Source organism: Silene latifolia, chromosome 4 (assembly GCF_048544455.1).
Source record: "Silene latifolia isolate original U9 population chromosome 4, ASM4854445v1, whole genome shotgun sequence".
In the NCBI taxonomy this organism is placed as follows: Eukaryota; Viridiplantae; Streptophyta; class Magnoliopsida; order Caryophyllales; family Caryophyllaceae; genus Silene; species Silene latifolia.
Window position 1 is genome coordinate 74,356,674 of NC_133529.1, and position 24,388 is coordinate 74,381,061.

A 24,388-nucleotide genomic window follows, 5' to 3' on the forward strand; every position below is an offset into this window, starting at 1 on the left:
CGAACGGGTTCCAAGCATCCCAAAAATGCTTGGTGGCGACTCCGAACATCTCTAATCATTTCGAGACCTTTACCGAGATGAAACTGACCGATCTAAAACGATCCGGTCGAAAGCATTTTTACACCGCCGAGCGTGGCTTTTAAAGAGACCTCTACATGTCCACAGATTGGTTTGGCGTGCAGGTGGCCCGTGACCGCGGACCGGTAGGCGGCCTAAATCCGCAGACCGAGACGTGGCCCATGTCCACAACACCTAATTCACTCCCTCCCCTCTTAGGTGTTCTCGCCCGTGACTCTTCAGATCCATATGATATTTCCGATCATATGGGGAGCTGGTTGAGTACATGTTTTTCTTGTTGACGTGATCGGGATTTGGGCCGCGCCTTGGACTCGGAGTCGAGTAGCATAGCATAGATGACATAGATGGTAGTCGACTTATAATTTGTATATTTTACATTTATATTTTGTTTATGGTTATGTAATTCACTAAAATCTTTATTTTTATAAGATGTTTCTTGATTGTATTTCCGATTTACCACCTCGGGAAACCGAGATGGTAACATCTTCTAATTACCTTGGTCGGGTAAGAAGGGGGTGTTACACTTGGAATAAGATCAGCTGGCTAATGTATACAGGAAGCATGTGGTAAGACTCACGGGATACCAAAGGATATTGTGTCCAATAGAGATGCGAGGTTTATATCGCGATTTTGGCAAGAGTTGCAAGACTTGATATGAACCTCCTTAAAGATTAGCACGACATTCCATCCTGCGACAAATGGTCAAACTAAAAGGACCATCAAGACCTTAGAAGACATGTTGCGAGCTTGTGTGATGGAGTTTGGTGGAAGTTGGGAAGATCGACTTGATTTGATTGAGTTTTCATATAAGACGGCTATCACACGAGTATTGGGATGGCACCATGTGAGGCACTGTATGGGAGGAAATATACGAGTCCACTGTGTTGGGATAATAGCGCTGAAACTATGGTTTTGGGACCACAAATGGTACAAGATATGATTGAGAAAGTATATTTGATTCGATAAAAGATGAAGGCAACTCAAGATCGGCAAAAGAGTTATGCGGATTTGCATCGTAGGGATATTGAGTTCGAGGTGGGTGACAAGGTTCTTTTGAAAGTGTCACATATACGCGCCGTTATGAGGTTTTGAAAAAGAGGGAAGTTGAGCCAGAAATTCATAGGGCTAAATGTGATTTTGGACTGGATAGGTGAAGTGGCTTATCGGCTAGCTTTGCCACCAACTCTTGATCGGGTACATAATGTGTTACATGTGTCAGAACTTTGATAGTATATGAGTGATCCATCTCATGTGGTTGAGGTGGAGAATATTGAGCTCGATGAAGCGCTTACTTATGTGAAAGGGCCAATGGAAATATTGGATCGTAAGGTGCGCGAGACAAGGAACGGTGAAACCATTTTCCTTAAGCTGTTATTGTCTAACAATAATGTTGAAGAATCTACATTGGAGTCGGAAGAGGCATTGGGGGAGCCTTATCCACATCTCTTTGATCAAGTGTTTGGTTATGAGGTCGTAACGTTTGTCTTTTAAGAGGGGGGAGGGGTAGGAGATGATCGGATATGTTTTTAGGTAGTTTTAAGACCAGTTTTGGTTGTGGTTCGAGTTGTGTGATCATAGTTTGGTTATGGTTGGGGGTATGGTTAGTGTTCTTTTCGAGTTGTGTGGTTAGTAGTTTGGTTTATGCATAGTTTTACAGGTATGAGTGTGAACATCGGGGGCGATGTTCCCTTTTATGGAGGGAAGACTGTAATACCACAGATTCCTGAGCATAGTGAAATCGGTCGAGTAGGCTGTACTCGACATAGTGGGTCATCGAGTGTTTTGAGGCAGGCTATTACCTTAGTTGCACTCGGTCGAGTATGACAGACACTCGGTCGAGTAGGACGTACTCAGTCGAGTATGTCTGGTACTCGACCGAATACCCAGTCTGACGAGTTATTTCCGCGGTTTTGATTAAAATGATTAGAGAAGTATAAAAGACGGGTTAAGCAAATTCTAATCAATTTTAAAATCATTTCTCACAAAATCTAAACTACGTAACTACGTTCTATAATCATCTACATTATTTTCAAGGCCAAGGGTGATCAATTGGGAGTTTTAGATCTTGTTTCCGTGTCTATCGCGGTATGAAGTATTCTTTATGCCTTATCGATTTGTTGTTATAAGTTAAGCAGCCCTGATTTGGGTTGATTTGGGGATTAAGGAGTTATTAGTAATGGTTTGTGATTATTATTGTTTGGTTATGTGGACATGGGCCACCCGCGCGTTGGTCTTTAGGCGGCAGCACTTCTCCCACGGAGCCTTGGTTTGCCAAAGTACGTCATGGGCTATTATCGATTTGTGAGGCATTGAAACCGGTGAAAGGTTGAATAAGCCTGCATTTGTGGAGTCGCCACCAATTTATTGTGGAAAAATTGGAAACCGTTCGAATACCTCGTGCCATGTCAAGACACAAAGTAATGACAAAGACACCAATAACTCGTTACCCTTAGCATTCTATGTCTAGAATGACTCTCAAAGATGCCAATGGACATGGATGTCCAGAGATAACTGGAGTAAGGGGTGAGGGTACGTATTAGGAAGCTCTTTAATCGAACACATAATCCCGCCCGCCTCGATAGCGGCCTCTGCTAATGATTAGGGAAGTTGTTCATAGTTGATATGCTGTCGATGTAATGCATGCAATGCAACAAACATTGTTTTAATCCTAGCATGTGAATTAAACTAAGTCGGTGAACACATATTTAGCACTCAATTGGGTCGAAGTTGGAAGTTAGATTAATTACATGTGAAAACCAAGTAAATAAATCATACATAATAATAACGAATTAAAATAATTAGAATTACAATAATTAAATTACAAAAATTACAAGGTTTAATTGATCTACGTCAAAAGCACTCTCAAAACGGGATTTTGAAGAAGAAAATAAAAGAAAAATGAAATTAAAATAAAAGTATGAAAATACGCCTGATTAGAAGTGATAATAGGATTAATAGTTGATTAATTACGTAATTAGAAGCCACGTCAAAGCTAGAAAGATTGATTATTGATACTAGAACTCAAGTAGAAGTATTTAGCAGATTACATGCATACTAATATTGTCATAAGATGAATTAAAGATGAGAATTTACAACGATTTACATGATTATACGAACTCATGTCGGAAATATAAAAAGAACGAAATTCGAAATCGAAAATTAAATAGAATCAAATAAATTGAAATTAAATAAAGAAAAGCATGTACAAAAGATGAATTCCAGAGAATCGAACCTCTAAAATCCGGGTTTGAATAAGATGACGAAAACCCGCGAATATTGAATTATAAGGGATTTAAGTCGAATTAAACATTATAATTTGAAAACGATTAGTTAAAACATGATTATATACTGAAACGAACAAAAGACACGAAAGAAATAACACAAATAGTAGATTGCAGAAGATCGAGGAAGAAGAAGAAGAAGAAGAAGAAGAAGAGTAGGAGCAGCGGCAGCCTCAGAAAGAGGCGCAATATATGCTCCGATTCTTCGAAGAGGCGCAGCTGCTGCTGCATTTCTTCTCGACGTCAGATCTCCGCTGTTTTGTAAATACGGTTTTAAAAGGTGGTTTTTTTAAAGACGGTTTTGAACGTGGTTTTGATATAGACCTTACATTAATGATACAAAGTAAAAGGACAATAAATAAAATAGGATTTACACCCTCAGACTTACATGTTTGACGAAACGAGATTGACTTAAGTTATCGTTTAGTGATTGCTCGACTCGAATATGCGTGGAAAGTGCCCTTGTTAAAGGATTTAAAAGATTGATTAAATTGATTAAGGTGGAGTTGGTCAAATTGGTCGGTCTATGCAACGTTACTGGGACTGTGGACGCGTGCCCACATAGGCGCTTGGGAGGAAGAGAACAAGCGTTTGCATTTTGTGGAGTCGCCACCAATTTATTGTGAAAAATTGGAAACCGTTCGAATACCTCGTGTCATGTCAAGACACAAAGTAGTGACATGAACACCAAGAACTCATTACCCTTAGCATTCTATGTCTAGAATGACTCTCCTGGATGCCAATGAACACGGATGTTCACAGAGATCTGGAGTAAGGGGTGAGGGTACGTATTAGGAAGCTCTTTTGATCGAACACCTAATCCCGTCCGCCTCGATAGCGGCCTCTACTAATGATTAGGGAAGTTATTCGTACTTGATATATCGTCGATTATATGCATGCAATGCAACATCCATAGATTAATCCTACCATGTGAAGAATTAGACAAAGTCGGTGAACAATTAGTTTAGCATACAATTGGGTCGAATCGGGATTTAAGTTCAATTACATGTGAAGACATACAAATGATACAATAAAAGAAATAAAATAAATACAATAAAGAAAATTACAATGATTACAACGGATTAATTGATTTATGTCGAAAATACTTTCAAAACGGATAATTTGGGAAAGAATAAACAAATAAATTAACGAACATGAATTAGGCGATAATACGATTAATAGTTAATTAATACGTAAACTAAATTAAATAGGTCAGGGCAGAACGGATGTTCAGAGACAGAAGTCATCCTGGAACAGCGAAGAGATCGCCCTGCGGAAGAGGCGCGGCGATTCTTTGCGTCATTCCAAGGGTGAGTTATGGCTGTGAAGCCGGAACTGCAAATCGTTAATTTTAATTGGTGAATTTAAGGATTGATTATGATATTTAACTCGGATGAAAGTTATTTAATACATTAATTACATATGAATAGGTCATAAAAGCAATAAAACATGGATGAAACGAATGCAAACGAATTAATTACATGAATGAAAGATTGATTAATGACATGGGTGAACTAAATAGGTTAAATAAGATGAATTAATGAAGAACATGTGACAAATATGACAGTAGACAGATGAAAATATATCAAAGATCGAATTCCAGAAACCCAATATGAAAGAATCGAATTTCTACAACCCGGATTGAGTTTAATGACGAAAAACCCGCAAATATTGGATTATAAGGGATTTAAGGTCGGATTTTAATGATGAATTATATGCTAATGATGATAAACAATATGCATGTGAAATTATTACGCTATTATGTCAAAGATTAAAGAACAAACGAAAACAAATAACAAACAACGACTTTACAGAGAACGAAGGAAGAAGAAAGGAAGCAGGAACTGCGGCAGCCTCACGAAGAGGCGCAGCAAGCACTGCGCTCCTTCAAAGAGGCGCAGCAGTTGTTGCGTCCTTTCTCGACGGTTGTCTTCTGATAATCCGTAAAAAGGGTTTTAAAGCATGGTTTTAGAAATCGGTTTTAAGAAGTATTTTCGACATAAACCTTACATTAATGATACAAAAGAGTAAATAACAATAAATAAAGAGAGATATACACCCTCAGACTTACATGTTTAACGAAACGAGATGAACTAAGTTTACGATTAGTGATGCTCGACTCGAATGTAACGAAAGTGCCCTCGTAAGAGGAAAACGATTAATTAAGTTGATTGATTGTGGAGTTGGTCAAATTGGTCGGTCATGCAAATGAGGCTGGTACTCAGAAGGATCTGAGCTTACGTGGTCGAAAGTTCAAGCACGTAGACGCCAAAAAGTAAGAACGTGGTCTAGAATGCAAAGGGAGAAGAGAAGGGCGGACACTCGCGTGAGAAATACGAGGAGCGAAGGCTCCTATTTATACTAATCACGTGAAGGAATAGGGTTTTCGGAGAAACTTTGGAAGTGAATCTCGGAAAGATATGAAAATGATACGAAAAATACGCAGAAAAGGACCCGGGAAAAGGCGCAGCAAGCACTGCGTCCCCTGGAAGAGGCGCAGCACCTGCTGCGTCTGTTCCCAGGTGGTTTCCTCCTGCGGAAGAAAGATTTCCGTGTTTAATTTATGGAATAACGGATATATCTTATTTTCCTTAATATTTTGTATGAATATTACGGGAAATTCTTTACCAAAGAACAAAAGATTGTGAAATATTTATAAAATATGGAATAGAAATATCCGGAACATTCCAGAACATTCTGACTCGGGATTTAGCGGTTATCAGAAAATGAAGAAGGTTTTAGGCCCAGACTCCAAGTGTACTCTAATTACTGTCAAAACGACCGTATCGGCGCGTAGATGACAACTAAGAGGTAGACATCAGTGTTTGAGCAATCACTTGACGATAAACTTACGAACGGTCACAAATTGTTCCGCGTACCAAACATGCGGCCCAATCATCACCGGGTGGTTTGCGGGAGGTGCAGAAATGAGGTATCTACAGAGCCCCCACTTTGACTGAGGCTTGGACAAGGCGAAAGTCAAAGTATAGCCATCAGGTCAATCGAAGATTACAACCTGACGACTATGGCGACGCGAGGCGGTTCAAGGGGTCTGAACCAAGGACCTGTCGTCGGGAACATTTTAGAGTCTGTCGACTATCGGGGAGGGTCGTTTAAAGTCCATTAGACTACGTAAGGAGGCTCGCCAGCCATAAGAAGAAACCATACCTGAGACTTCTTCTCGAGATGCTTCGGGAGGCGCATAGGAGCTAAGGGTAAGCGTAGATGCTAAGGGATAGCGTAAGAGCTAAGGGTAAGACCTAAAAGATATATAAGGATTTGTGCTAGGGTGTGGGGCCCTAAAGGAAAGCATCAATGGGAAGGAGGCCTGAATATAAGTTCAACTAAAGGGTAACTAAGGCTCGAGCGTAAGAACTCTACCGGTTTGGGAACTTCTGGAGAACGACACCTTTATCGCACTCCGCGGGGAAACAAGAAATATTGTGAGTAGCAGGACACAGGCGGGAACTGCTGGTAGAAATCTGCTTGGGTCGTCTTCAAACAAACTTCGGAAGAACTTGAGAAGGACAATTGTATGTCGTGAACTCTCGTTGGGAAAACTTATCAGGAATTTATCTCCATGTCTCGAGAGGGATTGTCTATCCGCTTACTCTCGCTGGGGGGAATATAATGAAGGCGTGTCAAACCACCTGTCGAGGAATACTCGCTCGTTGTGACAAGTAAAGTCTTGGGAGCGATAAATAATGTATAATAGTCTGCAGTTGGCTTAGAAATGCGGGTCGGAACGAAGAACAATCGTCAAACGGACCAAAAAAAGAATAAAACAGCATCGGGGAAGAGGCGCACCAAAGATGGGCCCACAAATAACGAACTCATAACGAATTTTTGAAAATTCGTATGAAGGGAAGCTTAGGAAGAGGCGTAGCAAGAGCTGCGTCTCTGGGAAGAGGCGCAGCGCCTGCTGCGTCTGTTCCCAGAGGTGTCTTTCCTGCGTAAAAACGCGATGAAACAGAGGGTTTCATTTCATTATTTCGAAACATAAATTATCAATTTCTCTCTCAAATCTCAACCATTTCTGCCAAAGTTTGATCCAAAAGCTTGCATTCGCCATGACTAATCGAGGTATGTATACCATTCTTGCATTAATCTTCTATAAAGGACGAATTGGATCGACAAAATTTAGGGTTTTCAACCCTATAATGTCGAAAATTTGGGGCTTTTCCCCCAAATGATTTTGCCTTGTAAAATTGACCTTGTAAATGGCTAATTGGTAGCATAAGGATCATAACCATGTATTTGTTTCGAATTTTCGTTGAGTTTTGAGCATTTGAGTGAAATTGAGACGGTTTCACAGCTAGACCGTAAATTGCTTCGAAAATGGCCTTAGGATTGCCCATTTGCGATGAAACTTGATATTTGGAATCCTTGGATGATGGGTAAACTTCCTACCATCTCGGAATTTTGGTTTGTGACAGCTTTTTCAGGACATTTTTCTATGGCATAATCGCCGTTATAACGAAATGCTGCCGAAATTTCGACTCGAACCCATGACTAGGCTTCAACTTAGGCTTGACTTGACCCAAGTTACCACATGAGTGATCGGGTTTGTGGGAATATGGCCAACGATGGCGAGAAAAGAGCGATTTCAGGGCTTCCAAAACTCGAAAATCCTCTAATCAAGGCTCGTCGTCACTTGACGCGGCCTAAAATTACTTTAATGTTGCAGGTGACGAGGCTTGTACTTCTGGGAGAGCTCCCATGGAGATAGACACTACTGTTGACGCTTCTCGTGCTCTCGAGGAGGCTTTCACTGCAGTTGGGGCAGTTGGCGAGGTTGCTGAGGACGAGATCCTCGAGGAGGAGGCTGCTGAGGAGGAGGAGGCCCCGAGACGGGCCAACGTTGGGCGAGGAGGTCGTCAGCTGAGGGGAGCACCTGCATGGGCTGAGACCTGGGACAACAGGCACTTGCTTTGGGCTGCGGAGGGTCATCTGTCCTATAGGACGGTGAAGAGCTTGGTAACCTTGAATTCATTACTCATCACTCATCTTCTTTCATTTCATTCTTTCATCTCTTTTCCGATTTCATTCAAACTTAAGATAGCTTTTGTTTCAAATCACAATAGGAGGCCGGGAACATCAGATCGTTCTCGGGTTATACGACGACGATGGAGTGCTACGAGAGGCCGTCGGCGGAGGAGCGCGCCATGATCGAGCGGGGGGCGTTTGGCGCCCTGGTGCAAGCTTGGAGGGATATTGGGAAGAGGAAGCTGCGGGCTAACCTTAGCCTGGTTCGCGCTTTCTTGGACCGATTCTGGGATACGACTTCCACTTTTCACATGCCTTTTGGTGAGGTGGGAGTCACGTTGGAGGACTACGACATGATCTCTGAGCTGCCGTGTGGGACCGAGGTGGTGGAGTGGCCGGAGACTGCCATGAGGGTGGATTCGGCCGAGGCAAGGAGGTTGATCGGCTGGAACTTGGCGCCGATTGCTGTTACAGTGCCTGGTTTGGTGCCTAGTTCTTATGTCCGAGACTATTTTGCGGCGAAGACCCCGGCGCGGGTGGTGATTGACGGGATAGAGATGGCTCCTCCTCCCTGTACAGCTGAGCAGAGGGCCCGTTTGTGGCTTTGGTGGTTTCTATCTTCGATCTACCTCGGAGACAAGGGCGAGAGGCTGTCGACGAAGCTTCTTCCCTTTTTCTGACCTGAGCTCCCTAGGGCGTTGGGACTGGGTCACTGGTGGTTTTGCGGTCCTCATCCGCTTCATGAGATCCATGGTTCGCCCGGAGTTGATGGAGAAGGGGACTTCTCCTGGTGCTGTCGGCCCTGGACTACTGTTGGAGGTATGAACCTTCATTTAGACTAAAATCACTTCTTTTCCTTGTCGATTTACGAAAGATCATTATTGACTATCTTGCTTCACAGGCGTGGGTGTACTCCTACTTTCCGAGCCTCTCGCCCAAGAGGACGGAGCCGCTGGAGAAGGCCTATCCCGTTGTGAGGGATTGGGTGATGTGTCGCACGAGGAGCAAGCGTTCCTCTCCCGGTGCCTACCGGCAGGACGTGAACGCTCTTCAGCTGGATAGCGTGAGCCTCTCACTTATATTTGTTTTGCTTCTTTATTACTTTTTAACCGATCATAAGAATGACCTCTTGCCTGTCTTTCCCCAGTGGGTGCCCAGGCCTTGGGCGGAGTACGCTGGCGCGCCTCCTTTTGTGGTTGAGGTCCTTCGACCTAGGAGCTCGAGCCGGTTGCTGTTGAGGACGTCGAAGGGTCCTGTGTGATACTTGGGCGAGCGCTTGGCTCGTCAGTGCTCTCGGGATGTCTTGACGGTTCCCATCGATCCTCCTAGGACGTTGTTCGGGGAGCCTTCGAGGCCGAGAGGGGAGGCGACTTGGGCGGGCGTTGGTGGTGACGCCCTTCTGCTTCCTGGTGAGGACTACTCGGCGTTCCTCTACGGGAGGTTGGCGTACTAGCCGGTTGTGGTGAGCATTTACTCTCTTTTATTTCATTGATTTTGAGAATACGATGAAAGATCATCGATTAATGAGAATCCTTTGTCTTTGCAGGAGGTCGAGGCGGCGGGCATCGAGCCCCCAGAGTATTCCGAGATCCTCGAGTACACTGACGCGACCGGGAGGACGACGATCTCCGAGCTGCGTGACTTTGACGTGGGTTTGTGACGGATCCGGCTGGATGATTGGCGATCATCGATTCGGAGGGTGAGCCTCAAATTTGCATGATTTTTGTGTAAGAACACATTTGATTGAACTTATCCAATTATTGAGAACCTCTTTTTGAAAATGCAGGTTGCGCCGTCTCGGTTTTTGGCGTTATGGAGGGTAGCCAATCGGTTGCGAGCTACTGCCGTCGAGGCACTTGTCGGCGGTCAAGGTCGTCAGGTATGAACCTTTCGTCTATTTCATTTTTGAGTTTTCTTATGGTTGCTTGAAATGATTGACATGAGCAGATTTTGTTGCTTGCAGAGGGAGCGTGAGCTGGAGCGAGAGCTTGCCCAGTCACGGGAGGAGACAGCTCGTTTGTTGAGGGAGCTCGAGGTTCGTGACACCGAGGTTGCTGCTCTCGAGGCGAGAGTTGCGGAGTTAGACGGCGACCAGCAGTAGCTTCCGTTGTTGTTTGTTTGTTGTATCTTGCACCTTTGTACATTTTAGGACTCACATTTTGGACATTTTGGATTTTGCTTGGGGCTCGAGCCCCCAGTTTGTTGTACATATCCCTCTTTTTGTTGTATATGATGGCCTGAGTGCCTTTGCTGTTGGGTTACGTTGCTTGTACCTGCAGGTTAGCTTTGAACAGGTTTGGTAGATGACGATTTATGCCGTCATGCTGCCGAAATTTGCATAGAAATCACATAGAACATATATGCATACATATGGCCTAAATTAGCGCAAAACAATGACTCAAAAGCAAAAAATTTGCCGGAAATGACCGGACGGTAGGGAGGGTTACCCCTAAAAAAATGAAAAAAATAGAAATCTATAAGTTAGAAATGTAATGTAGGACAGGAGTGAAATGATAAAAAAAAGAAATAAATATAATAAATATATATAAGTTTTGGAATAAATTACATTAAAATGAAAAAATTATTTCCTAAAATGAAAATGTACAAGTGTGCTAAAATGACGAAAATGCTGATATTGCCTCGAAATGCGTGCCCGTGGATTTAGGAAACACGAACTATGGTAATTTTCACGTATTTACCAAAATAATAACCCGTATGAATAGGAAATTATTCGCTAAGGTATTTAGGAAAGATCCAACGCGGAAAATCACAGAAACGTCGCTGAGGAAGAGGCGCAGCAGGAGCTGCGTCCCTTTGAAGAGGCGCAGCAGGTGCTGCGCCTGTTCCCCAGTGTATCCGTCCTGGCAGATTTTAGGAAACAGATTTTAGTATAAATAGAGACGTCGATAGAGGTTTTATTCACACAATTCTTTCGTCTCTTCCTCGTCTTATTACATAGAATTCTCAAAATAAACATTCATCATGAATACTTTAGAGATTCGTCTAAAACAGTGGACCAACGAGTTTTCCAACGTGGAGAACACGACATGGGTGCTTATAACCTTGGATCGTTGTTGAGTTTGAAGCTTATCAAGGTGGTCAAACCATTCCTAGACGCTTGTCTTGATTATTGGGAGCTGAATTATCATGTTTTTGCTTTCCCTGGAGGTGACATTTGCCCATTTCCTGAAGAAATTGATGCGATTGGTGGGTGGGACCCGGAACACTTGCCTGCCATTCCTTCTACTTCACAAGTGTATAAGAACAAATTTAGAGACTTGCTTGGGTTGACAAGAATTGAGGTGGACCGTTTAGTGACCTCGAAAGGAGTGCGAATGTTGGACTTCATTGACCGATTCATTAACAGGGCCGACCCCACCATTTCATATGTTGCTAGGCGAAGGGCATTCGGATTTTACTTGTTGCATGTATATGTCCTCCCAGGGCATGTTGATGAAGATTGGAGAGGTGATCCCCGTCTCCTAGGCCTAGTTGACCAAATGGAACTGCACAGGAGCCCAGCCTGTTTATGTTTAGGAGAGATCCTATTGGGTTTGGATAACAGAAAACCCAATCGTGACCTACCTTATTTAGGAAGTCCCATTATTTTGCAGGTAAAAGAACACTTTTCTTCTTTTTCTCTTTTTTCTTCTTTTTCGTTTTTTTCTTTTTTTTTCTTTTTTTTTGTCTTTTTTTTCTAATACCCGCTTTTGGTAGGTTTGGCTTATGGAGCGTCTTCGATTGATCGAGCCCCCAGTTCATGTTCCTTCTTATCATGCTCGCTCAATTGCAATGAGGACCAGGCTGTACATGGTGGACTTCACTCGGGTCTGCAATTACTGGGAAAACAAATTGAAGAGTGATGATGGCCCCTTGATTAGGTGGATTGTACCATGGTGGCATCTCAAATCATCCTTTGGAGTATCTTCCTTGGATCCTACCCGATCTGTGCGCATTCCTGGCTTGGAATTCATGGTATGCATCTTCCCGGAGAGGCTGATGAGACAGGTTGGACTAAAGCAGATGATCCCGAAGCTTGACACTGTCCTGCAGATTGCCGTGGCGCTTACTACTGAGAGTCGAAGGGAGTGGGCCTTTAAATGGGCTCAAAGAAATGTATGGTTCTTGAACTCTTCTGTTAGTGCCTTATGGGTGTCGGATTCCTATCTGCGGTGGAGGAAAGCTATTACTCCGGAGGAGCGTGAGAGATTGAGGAAGCGCGAGCCCGTTGACTACAAGGTGGGCGAGGTGGAAAAGGAGAAAGAGAAGCATCTTACTGAGGGAGAGGAAGAAGCCGGGTTTCGAGTTGTTCATCCTTCGAAGAAACCGAAGACTTCTCCTGCCGTGGACAAAGTGATTGACAAGAGTGGGAAGTCTAGACCGCGAGAAAGACCGTTGGTGATTAAGTCCGAAGTGGCGCAAGAGCGTCCGGCTCGAGGTCGTGACAAGAAATATGACAAGAATGACAAGGGCAAGGGGAAGATTGAGGAATAGCCCAAGTCTTTATTATTATTTATTATTATTATTATTATTATTATTATTATTGTAATAACAAGGTGGGGTTTTTAGAATCCTAGCCTATTTTTATTTTTATTGTTTAGCATTATTATTATTATTATTATTATGTAACGTATTATTAATATTATTAGAAAATGAATGAAATAAAAAAGGTTAATTGGTTATCAAACCGTTGTGATTTTCTATTTATTATTCTTGTCGAATTCCAAATGCAACTGCAAATGTCCTTCTATTTACATTTTGAAATTAATGGGTTGTATCCTGTGAAGGATTGCCTACGTATTCATTAAGAAAATGATATAAACCCTTGCGCGTAGTTCGAGTAAATGTAAAAGAATAATTGTTCTAAGCAAGAGCTTGTAATGAACTTAGAAGATAAGCATGAGCTTTTTACTTACTCTTGAGGTGCAATTTAGTTTATTTGATTATATGAGGATGACAAATTGTCAAAATGCAAGAGCAGAGTGACATTAGCTTATCAGCTTGGCCAGGGGCCGTTTATTTAGTGCCACAAGAGCGACACGTGAGGGTACGCGAGGCGCGTTTTTGTTCCTATTCTAGGCATAATACCGCTTTAGTTGGTCAAGGTTTGTCGGGTTGGCAAATTCATTCCCATCTAGATCTGTGATTCTAACCGCACCCCCTGAAAGTATGGACTTGACTAGAAATGGCCCGGCCCAATTAGGTTTGAATTTTCCCCGTGGATCGACAGGTAAAAGAGCTCTAACCGTCTTGAGTACTAAGTCTCCTTCCTTGATGTTCCTTGGTTTGACCCTTTTGTTGAAGGCTCGTTTGATACGTGCTTGATATGTTTGGACATTATGCAAAGCGCGTAGCTTACGTTATCCAGGAGGATGAGTTCTTCATATCTATCCCTCTTCCAATCGGCTTCTGGGATTTGTCTTTCGAGTAAGATACGCAATGATGGTATTTCTAACTCGACTGGCTGTACAGCTTCCATTCCGTAGGTCAAATAGAAAGGGGTGGCCCCAGTGGGTGTCCTAACAGATGTGCGATATCCCCACAAACCAAAGGGTATCTTGCTTGGCCAATCTCGATAGTTGTCAATCATTTTCTTGAGAATTGTGACAACGTTTTTGTTTGCTGCCTCTACCGCGCCATTAGTCTGTGGTCTATATGGCGAAGAGTGGTGATGCTTAATTTTGTATTTGGCTAGCAATTGCTCAGTCTCGGCTTGGAAATGTGATCCATTATCACTAATGATCTCATGTGGGCAACCGTATCGACAGATGATGTTGTTTTGTATGAACTTTGCCACGTTTTTAGCCGTGAGACTAGTGTAGGAAGCCGCTTCGACCCATTTGGTGAAATAGTCAATTGCCACTAGGATGAAACAGTGACCTCCTGTTCCGGTTGGAGTTATCTTCCCGATTATATCAATTCCCCAGACAGAAAATGGCCAAGGAGATGTCATCGTATAGAGCAATGAAGGAGGGACATGCTGTACATTCCCGAAGATTTGGCAGTTGTGGCAATGTCTTACATATTTGATGCAATCGGATTCCATTGTGGTCCAATAATACCCCAAACGTGTGATTTTCTTTGCCATCATGGGTCCACTCATGTGAGGACCGCATTCTCCATCATGGACTTCTTCCATCACTTTTCGCGCATGTGAATGATCAAGGCAACGTAGGATTACACCAAGAGGTGTTCTTTTGTATAACTCTCCTTGCATGAGAACGTATTGGGAAGCTAGTAGGCGTATAGCACGTTGTCCCCTTTTGTCCATATCCGGTGGATAGATACCGTTGAGCTTGAAATTTAGGATTGCTTGGAACCAGGGTTCCTCCGTGATTTCCTCTTCATCGGTGATTTGGTGGACATAAGCTGGCTCTGATCGTCGTTCGATGCATAAAGGCATTTCTACCATGTCATCTGGCATATTAATCAAAGATGCGAGTTTTGCAAGAGCATCTGCAAATTGATTTTCTTCCCGAGGTAGGTGTAGATAGGTCACGTGATCAAAGAATTGGGCCACTTGGTCTATTCTGGCTTGATAAGGTGCTAGGCTTTCGCTTCGGATTTTCCAAGATCCTGTAACTTGATTGATGATTAGAGACGAATCCCCATGTACTCGGAGGTTTTTAATGCCTAAGCTCACTGCCGCTTGTAGTCCAATGAGACAAGTTTCGTATTCTGCAGCATTGTTTGTCACCTCGAAGTCGAGTTTGACAGAGATCGGTGTATGCTCGCCTTCAGGAGAAATGAGCAACACTCCTATTCCAAATCCTCTTAAGTTTGATGCTCCATCGAAGTAAAGGTCCCAGGAGTCTACACCGGTTTGGAGTATATCCTCGTCTGGAAATGACCAAGTATCGATTGTTTGTGCATCATTGATGGGATTTTCTGCAAAGAATTCGGCAACGGCGCGCCCTTTTATAACTTTCAGAGGCACGTATTTGAGATCGAACTCTGAGAGCATCAAAGTCCATCTTGCTAGGCGTCCGTTGAGGACGGGTTTCTCGAAGAGGTATTTGATAGGATCCATTTTGGAGTATATTTTGACGGAGTAGCTAAGCATGTAATGACGTAGCTTCTTCGTTGCCCACACAAGAGCGAGGCGTGTCTTTTCGAGTTGTGAATATTTGCACTCGTACTCCAAGAACTTCTTACTAAGGTAGTAAATAGCCCTTTCCTCCTTTCCTACGGTTTGAGCTAGCATGGCGCCCATGGTTGTTTCAGTTACTGTGAGATATAAACCAAGAGGTTGATCTCGTTGAGGTGGCATGAGCACTGGTGGTTTAGCTAATATCTCCTTGATTCGGTCGAATGCCTTCTGACAGTCATCATCCCACATGGCGTGATCTGTTTTCTTGAGCTTCTTGAAGATAGGTTCACAAATCATGGTGAGTTTCGATATGAATCGACTTATGTATTGCACCTTGCCTAGGAATCCCCTGACTTCTTTTTCTGTTTGAGGTTGTGGCATTTCGATCAGAGCTTTGATTTTGGAAGGGTCTATTTCTATACCTCGTTGGCTAACGACGTATCCCAGGAGTTTGCCAGATGTCACTTCGAATGCGCACTTCTGAGGATTGAGCCTCATGTTGTACTTTCGTAGCCTTGAGAAATATTTGTGAAGGTTCGCAATATGCCCCTTTCTATCCTTGGATTTGACAATCATGTCGTCTACGTATACCTCAACTTCTTTGTGCATCATGTCATGTAAGAGTGTAGTTGCGGTGCGTTGATATGTAGCTCCGACATTGATTAACCCGAACGGCATGACTGTATAGCAATAGGTTCCCCATTGAGTGACAAAGGCGGTCTTATGCATGTCTTCTATGGCCATCTTGATTTGGTTATAACCCGCGTACCCATCCATGAAGGATAGCAACGCGTGATCTGCGGTATTGTCCACCAATATGTCGATATGTGGTAGAGGAAAGTCATCTTTAGGACTTGCTTTGTTTAAGTCTCTAAAATCAACACAAACACGGATTCTCCCATTTTTTGGGTACGGGTACTATGTTGGCTACCCAGTCAGAGTACTCGGAAACTTTGATGAATCCGGCTTTGAATTGCTTATCGACTTCTTCTTTAATCTTGAGAGCCCATTCTGTTCTCATTCGACGAAGCTTTTGTTTCACGGGCTTGAAACCTGGCTTGATTGGGATTCTATGTTCGGCGATATCCCTGTCGATCCCTGGCATGTCTTTGTAGGACCAAGCGAAAACGTCTTTAAACTCGTGTAGGAGGTCTATGAAACTGGCCCTTTCGGTGGGGCTCAGGGTTGTCCCTATCCTAAGTTCTTGGGGTTCTAGTTCGGTTCCTACATTGATGGGTTCGGTGTTCTCTATTACTGGTCCCCCTTCCCCCTCTTGTAGTATTTCCTTGGCTATGTAGGGAGGTATCTCAATTGAGTCTGGGTCTGGGTCATCCTTAGTATCATCGTAAACAGAATTGCACTCAAGATAACACAAAGAGTAAGCAGAACCTGATTTATTCATATTAAAGTTTGAGAAAAGTTGAAACAAAGAAGCCATCTGATCTGTGGTCAGCGGCGGTAAATGGACAGTTGTTGGGACATTTCCCGAACTACCGTTACTATTTGAGGCTAAGCTAGGAGATACAAAGGGACTGGGGGTGACGACAGGAGGAGACTCCTTAGTGACTTCTCTAGACTCCGACTCTGACTCCGACTCTGACTCTGACTCGAATTCATCGTCTTCTGGTTCTCCTTTGAACATCTCTCCTTCTCCAGTGGTGAGCTTGAAGAGTCTTCCTTGATTGTTGGTCCACTTGATTGATTTTCTCCATCCTTTCTGCTGGTTCGCGTTTGTTTCTGTGATTAACGCGGTAGGGTTGAAGTGGTTGTCTTGAAGTATCATGGTAATGATCTCATCCTGCGCGGCTCTAACAAATCGATCTTCTCCAAATAGTAGACTAACAGCCTGTTCGTCTAAGCAAGGTGTTTGACGGGTTTTGACGGTAGGAACCGTTTCTGGAGGAATGAAGTAGCAATCGTGAAAGATTTCGATTCCGGCTAGCTTCCTTCCGAGGTAGTGCCAAGGTTCGGGAAATTCGTGAAAGAGTTCTTGACTTCCTTCCCTAACGAAGTATCCATTTAGGGTAGAGAAATATGGCCGCATTTGGACTCCTATGTGCTTACGGCTTTGAACTTGAGCGAGCATCTCGAGAACTTCCTCTTTCGTGGGTTTGTATCCTAGTCCAAGTGGTATTCTTTTTTAGTTGCCTTCCTTGTAGGGTAAGAAGGTGTTTCTTCGGGTAGGGTTCAAAGGCATTCCAGGGAAGTATCTGTTGGAATATGTGTCCTCCGACAATAATGCGATCACGACTGTTGATCATGATGATCACATGTTTAAATCTCATTATAAAGAATACAATTGGGAAGTAATATTGTTACTGTCAACTGGTCAACATATATCGGTAATGATTGGCTGACTAGAGTTTGACATTACTGTCGTGTGACAGTGGTGATCAGTTGACCCCCTAGGTCATACCTATAGGGCAACACTCTTAATTGATTATTTAATTAATCGTATAATGTTACGAGTTAATTAAATTACTTAAAAATTGACGGACGATTTTGGAAGTAAAATTTACGTATCAAATTAAAATGTGATTATATGAGATACGGTCTGAGTAATTGAATCGTATCATTACTCGGATGAAATAATTGTTTAAGGTAACAACTAAATTTGAATGAATTATTATGAATACGATTTATAATTTGGTAAAAAAATTTGGTACAAGTAATTATGATATTACTAAGTCGATTTTTGTATGTGACGTATTTTTAATAATACGTTGTTTTTAATATGTTAAAAATACATAACAAATCTATGTTACATGTGATATGTTACATATTGAGAAATTGACAAAAATAATATGAACTCCATATTATGATTGTACCGAAATTAATGGGGTATTAGGTTAATATTGTGTTGATTAATTTATTAACTAAACACAATGATTACCTAATTGTCTAGCCATGCAACCCTATTAACATTGTTAAGAGCAACAATTTCATGCATTGGCTCACCCAAAAGCCCCCCTTCCACCCGGTTTTTGAGAAGAGAAAACCATCATGGTTTTCTCATATTTTTACCTAATAATATACAAAATGTTTTGTATCATTATTCATTCTAACCCATCATCCAAAATATAATTCTAGAGAGAGTAATAATCCTCCTCTTCTTCTCTCTACAAACCGAAAATATTAAGTGTATTATAATATTTTTGGGTCATTTTTCTTAGATTAATATTGTACTAGTTCTCATAATATTAATCTTAATTAAGGGTAAGCTTTGGGTATTAATCCTAATGAGAGATCCTACACTTGGATCTTGTTTCTTCCATCTTAGGAAAGCTCAAGAACAAAAGAAAAGGAGATTTCTTTTGTGCCCAATAAAACCGAAATCACCAATGTAAGAACATGATTTCTCCTCTATTTTATTATTTGTTTGCATGCATAAAATCCGCATTTAATTTTATGACAAATTAATTTTAACATATATGAGTATGTTAGTTTGTATATGAATCTACATTTCCTTCAATCGGTATCAAGAGCCACGGTTGTTTGCATGCAAATCGGTTAAAAGTTTTTCCGAGTTATAAGAATAACATATAAAACTTGTAAAATTTGTGTTATTATGACATATCATGAAATTAATCCATGCATGTTAATATTTCTGGTCCTAAAATGTTTTAGGATATTTTGGTTAATTTTACGGATTTTTATTGTTCATAATTTACAATAATGGCATTTAAATGTGATTTTATGAGTAAAAATGTCATTTTTGGTCTAAAATTAGCTATACTTCGAATTTTCAATTGATTTTTGGATATGTTGTCACATATATTATTTTGAGATAACCTGTAAATTTTCATAATTTTGGACTTGTTATGCTCGAAAAATGGATTTTTCATTATTAAATTCGGTTTTAGGTGAAAAATAGGTTAATATGAGTTAAATTTCGAATCTGGTCATAGGAAATTAATATGTTGTCACATGCAATTTTACAAGATGTGTGTAAAATAATTGGCTATAAAGAAGTCTTTTTGCATGATTTATGTTTTTTGAATAAAAATAGCATAAATAGTGACATTATTAGTGAAATATTAATAGAACATAATCTATGACTTAGGAAAAACGTCTAATGTTGCATTTTATTATATTTTTCAGATCTAAAATTGAAAAGTTAATGAATATAATTTTTCCATGTTTTTATGATTATTTTGTTAAAACCGATAAACCGCAACATTGTTCTTCCGGAAAATTTTCGAAATTTTTAACCTAAGTTTTGAACATTATGAGTGTCATGGTATTTTTCCAGAATGTTCATAAGTTTAAATTTCAAATTTTGAATTTATTTGAAATTTTGTGATTTATTTGAAGTTTATAGCTTATTTTTGTAATTTTTGGTCCATTTATGAACAATTTTATAAAATATGGGTTAATTATGGTCAAATTATTAGTGAAGACTAAATTTTGAGTCCTAAGAGGTTAGGGTAATTAACTTATGCATAAATATGAGTTTATGTATTTTTGTGATTGTAAAATGTTAAAATCACGCAAATCCGTAAAAACCGAGTAATATACGATATTGGCTAATTAAAGGCGATTTAGCTTAAAATTGAGCATGTTCATACATATTATAATGCTGCATTTTTCTTTATGATTGTCATAATTTTAATTTATGTAATTTTGAATTATGTAATTTTACTTAGTATGGCCTTAGATTTTAATCGGTATTTCCCGAAATGTATGGGAATATCGATTCGGTTGTAATTTTATTGTGATCTCGTATCACCGTTTTGTAATTTAATAGATTTATTTTATTTTAAGTTACAAATGTATAATAGGAAATTATGTAATTTATTATGTAATTTTATTCATTCCGGAGTTCCCAAAGACGGACTTCTTCAAGAATGGCGATACATAAAGACGGTGTTACCTCGAGATGCGTGCCACAACCGAAGTTCAAGGGACCAATGGAGTTGGTTTCCGAATATGTAATAGTTAAATAGTTTTTCTATTTTAGGAAAGGCCATACTAGGATTTATTTATTTTTATGCTTGCATTTTATTTTTTGTCACATGCATCGCTAAATCGCTATAACTAAACATGCATTGTCATTTTATCGAGTTTATCGACCGTGTCAATTAGAATTATCGTAGTTCACCGCTTTAGTTCACTTAAAACGTGATAGATAATAAATTGACATGACCTCTCGCTAAAACAAACAATTGAGACATAGCCTTACCAAATAGTAGAAACCATGAAAACCTATTTCGCGAGGGAGTGCACTCGGCCCTACCGGGGTACAAACCTTGTTACGTAGGGGAAGTGGGTGATGAATGTTAATCCACCGAATTCGTGTTGATAAGGGATGAATCGGCCCTACCGTGCCCAAGTTGATATGGATTTGGATCATGGACACATTTATTCGAAATTTGGATTGAACTCAACAAAAGTTTTTGATAAGGGATGAATCGGCCCTACCGTGCCCTTGTCGAATGTGTTTTGGGCTAAAGATAATTGTTAATGTAATATTATCAACCAAGAGTTCTAAAAGTAGAATCGATTAAACGTTAATCCACCGAGTTATATTGATAAAGGATGAATCGGCCCTACCGTGCCTAAGTCGATATGAATTTGGGTCTTGGAATCATTTATCTAGTTGGGTAGAGGTCACTAGAAAAATGCATAAAACTTGTTTAAATCATACATTTTTACGAGTATTATTAAAACGACATTTGTTTTACTCCTTATATTTTGTTTTGTAGACCACTTCTTTTTCATAACAAATGGCAACACCAACACCAACTCCTAACGCCACACCTCTCGCTAGTTCGTCATGGCTCCGATCCTTTATGGATCGATGTAAACTTGAAAAGAATGGGTCAAATTTCTCCGATTGGGATGCCCAACTCAAATTAGCCGATAAAGGTGACGACAAGCTTCGTTACCTTACCGAGGCCTCTCCACCCGAACCCTCCACTAGTTCCACCGCGGCCACTAGGGAAGCATATGAGGCTTACCAAAAGGAGTCCGCCGCAATGAAAAATGTCTTGATATTTGCGATGGAGGCGGACCTCCAAAGGAGAGCCTTTAAAATGGGCAATGCTAATGAGATTTACTCCAAACTTGTGACCATGTTTTCACAAACTCCACGGATCGTCCAATATGAGGCGGCCGCGGCATTCTTTGATCTCGACTTCAAAGAGGGCCAAAAGGTTAGCCCTCATGTGCTCAAACTCTTGGAGTTTGTCGAGACCTTGAAAATGCAAAAGGTTGAAATCCCCAAAGAACTCATCGTAGATAGGATTCTACACTCCTTGTCCAAAGTCAAGGCATATGTGCAATTCCGGGTGAATTTCAACATGCAAGACAAGGATGTGTCTCTTGAAGAGTTGCACAAGTTACTTGTGCAAGCCGAGAGGGACATGGGGTTAAATGTGAACCCTCCCAAGGATGTGCTTAACATAAGCACTAAGAGTAAAGGGAAGTTCAAGAAGAATGGGAGAAAGGGCAAGAAGCTAGCTCCCACATTCACCAAAGCTAAGCCTAATGAAGCTAGCACCTCAAAAGTCAAGAAGGGTCCTCTTGACAAATGCCATTATTGTAATGGCATGGGACATTGGAAAAGAAATTGTTCCAAATACCTTGGTGATATCAAAGCTGGAAAGATCACTCTAGTAGGTAAATGACTAACCTTCTTTTATGTTTCTAATTCAACTATTGTATTATGATGCAAAGTTGTGATAATGTATCTCCCTTTTTATTGTAAATAGGGCCTCCACCAAGCAAAGACAAGGGAAAGGAAAAGCAAGCATAAGAAACCATCAAGAAGCTAAGGATAGCTTTCATGAAGCTTTGCTTTTCATTGTCTTATTTTAAGTAATGTTTTGGATTTTAGAACTTTAAGTTTCCGTGTTCGACATGGAAAGGTATTTTGGATAATGGTTTGTATTGTGGATGATGGTGACTTGGTTTGCAACCCAAGTCACCCGTTTTATCATTTATCCTTTTATGTTCTAAAATTCATCTTTAAATGCTTGCACTATGAAACATAAGATTATTCACTTAAAGTGATCTAATAGACAAATATAATGACGGGTTTCATTATATGTCCACATGCTTAAGGCTTGTGTATGATCATTTATAAAGCGATATTGAGTCTATGAACTCTCTTAAAGGAATGTCAATCACCAAGTACACATATGAAATCAAAAACTATTAGTCTATCTATGAGATAGTTCTCCTTATACTTCAACATCATTAATTTGTGTCTCATATACTATCTTTGAATCTATAGTGTATTTATTCTAAAGATAGAGTGGGAGAAAAATGAGGACACAACACACAAGGCAAGATAAAATTGTGTACTTGTGTAAATGAAGATCTACGCAAGAGAGAATGATTTGAAGGAAGGTATATCTATTTACATAGTATACCGAATAGATGAGATCTATGGTCTCAAATTAGTTCTATATGACTAAAGAGACCAAGTGAAGTAATCATAAGAGTATATTCTCAAGATAACTACACGAGGAGACCAAAAGAAAGTTTTGGAAGAAAAATGACTAATGAAAAGTCTTAACAAGTTTTTGACTAAGGTTATGAATCATTTGACCAATAGTTTCAACCTTGAAATTTACTTAAGAGCCTAAATGAATCAAAATAACATACTAGTTATGATCGAGTTGCAAAGATTGATATACCGATATCTTCAATGGCCAAAGTTTTAACCACGCAAATGTCATTACTTAACCTCACTATGAAATGGTTAAACCTCCTTCCAAAAGGGTATTTGCAAAGGACGTATTCTAGATATTGTTTATATTTGAATAATGACATTACTACACATCATTATGACATGAGTGTGTTGGAGACTCAAAATCTCTTTCCGTAAGGTTAAGATGAGACCACTTCAAAATAATTATTTTGAAAGGATATGATGGGAACATATATGGTTTTATCCTAATAACTTGGCAATGCAATTTATATTTCAATTCTTGATAAATTTCGATTGAGAAGTCAACTTCGAAATGTGTAGAATTGAGTGGGAGTTAGGAAATTCTCATGTGAAGACATGGAATTTAGTGGGAGCTATCATCCTTTGAATGTTTACAACTCATCACTCATTAAAGAATGACGAGCTAATACCTTCTTTCATAAAGAAGCTTTTGAGTTTTCAATTCTGGATGAAAATGGACTATGATGAATCCAATTACATCAAGGGATGTTGGATTAGTATTAAGAGATACACATCGTATCAACATTCACATAGGTTATTCATGTAGATGAAAATGGAATTGCCATTAGCAGTCATGGTCGTTCATTGAACCTATGAACGGTTGATCTCATGATTATTAGTAACTAATGTTTCCGCCATTAGAATAATCATGTACATGTCCAATTATGAATCATATGCATAAGAGCATGATGATTGATTGGTGAGCCATAATAGAAACGTCATGAATTCTCAAGTAGAATCCGATGAGCGATTTCGGTGTTTGACGGAATACTCCATTATGTGATAAGAGGTTGCACATATTATAGAAAGTCCGAGCACATGTAAGGATTTATGAGAATCCCAAATCTTTCAAGCCTAGAAAGAGAAATAAGAAGTTTTGGAAAGATACTTGGTCGAATAAGAAGTTATTCAAAAAATAATCTTTCCTAGTTAAGCTAGGACTTGTGAGAAGTGCTAAGCTGTAAATCTTGGCAATTGTTACAAGATTCTACAAAACATATACCTAGTGCATTGTGTGTGGATGGAATACTTGATCAGTACAAGTTATATTATTCATCACAAATTCGTTCGTTATGTGATAGTCGATAAGAAAGTTCTTTCAAGTTAAAGAACCGAAACCAAGGTCGGGAACCTTGATGTGTACTTGGTAAGATTCATGCTATAAGAGAGAACATGAATGCAAAGGAAATTTCAAGTGTAAGAAGTTTGAACACATGGACACATGGGATGTTAAACTTCTATTGCAATCAATAAGTGTTTACACTGACGATATAC

General features: G+C 40.4%; 1 protein-coding gene across 1 annotated transcript; it reads left to right on the forward strand.

Moving 5' to 3' along the window:
- The first annotated feature begins 1,047 nt into the window (after positions 1 to 1,047).
- LOC141651658 (uncharacterized) lies at positions 1,048 to 1,569 on the forward strand. The gene is made up of 2 exons (XM_074459359.1): positions 1,048 to 1,125; positions 1,309 to 1,569. Exons 1-2 carry the CDS (start codon positions 1,048 to 1,050, stop codon positions 1,567 to 1,569), a joined length of 339 nt encoding a protein of 112 aa, XP_074315460.1.
- The last annotated feature ends 22,819 nt before the right edge of the window (positions 1,570 to 24,388 follow it).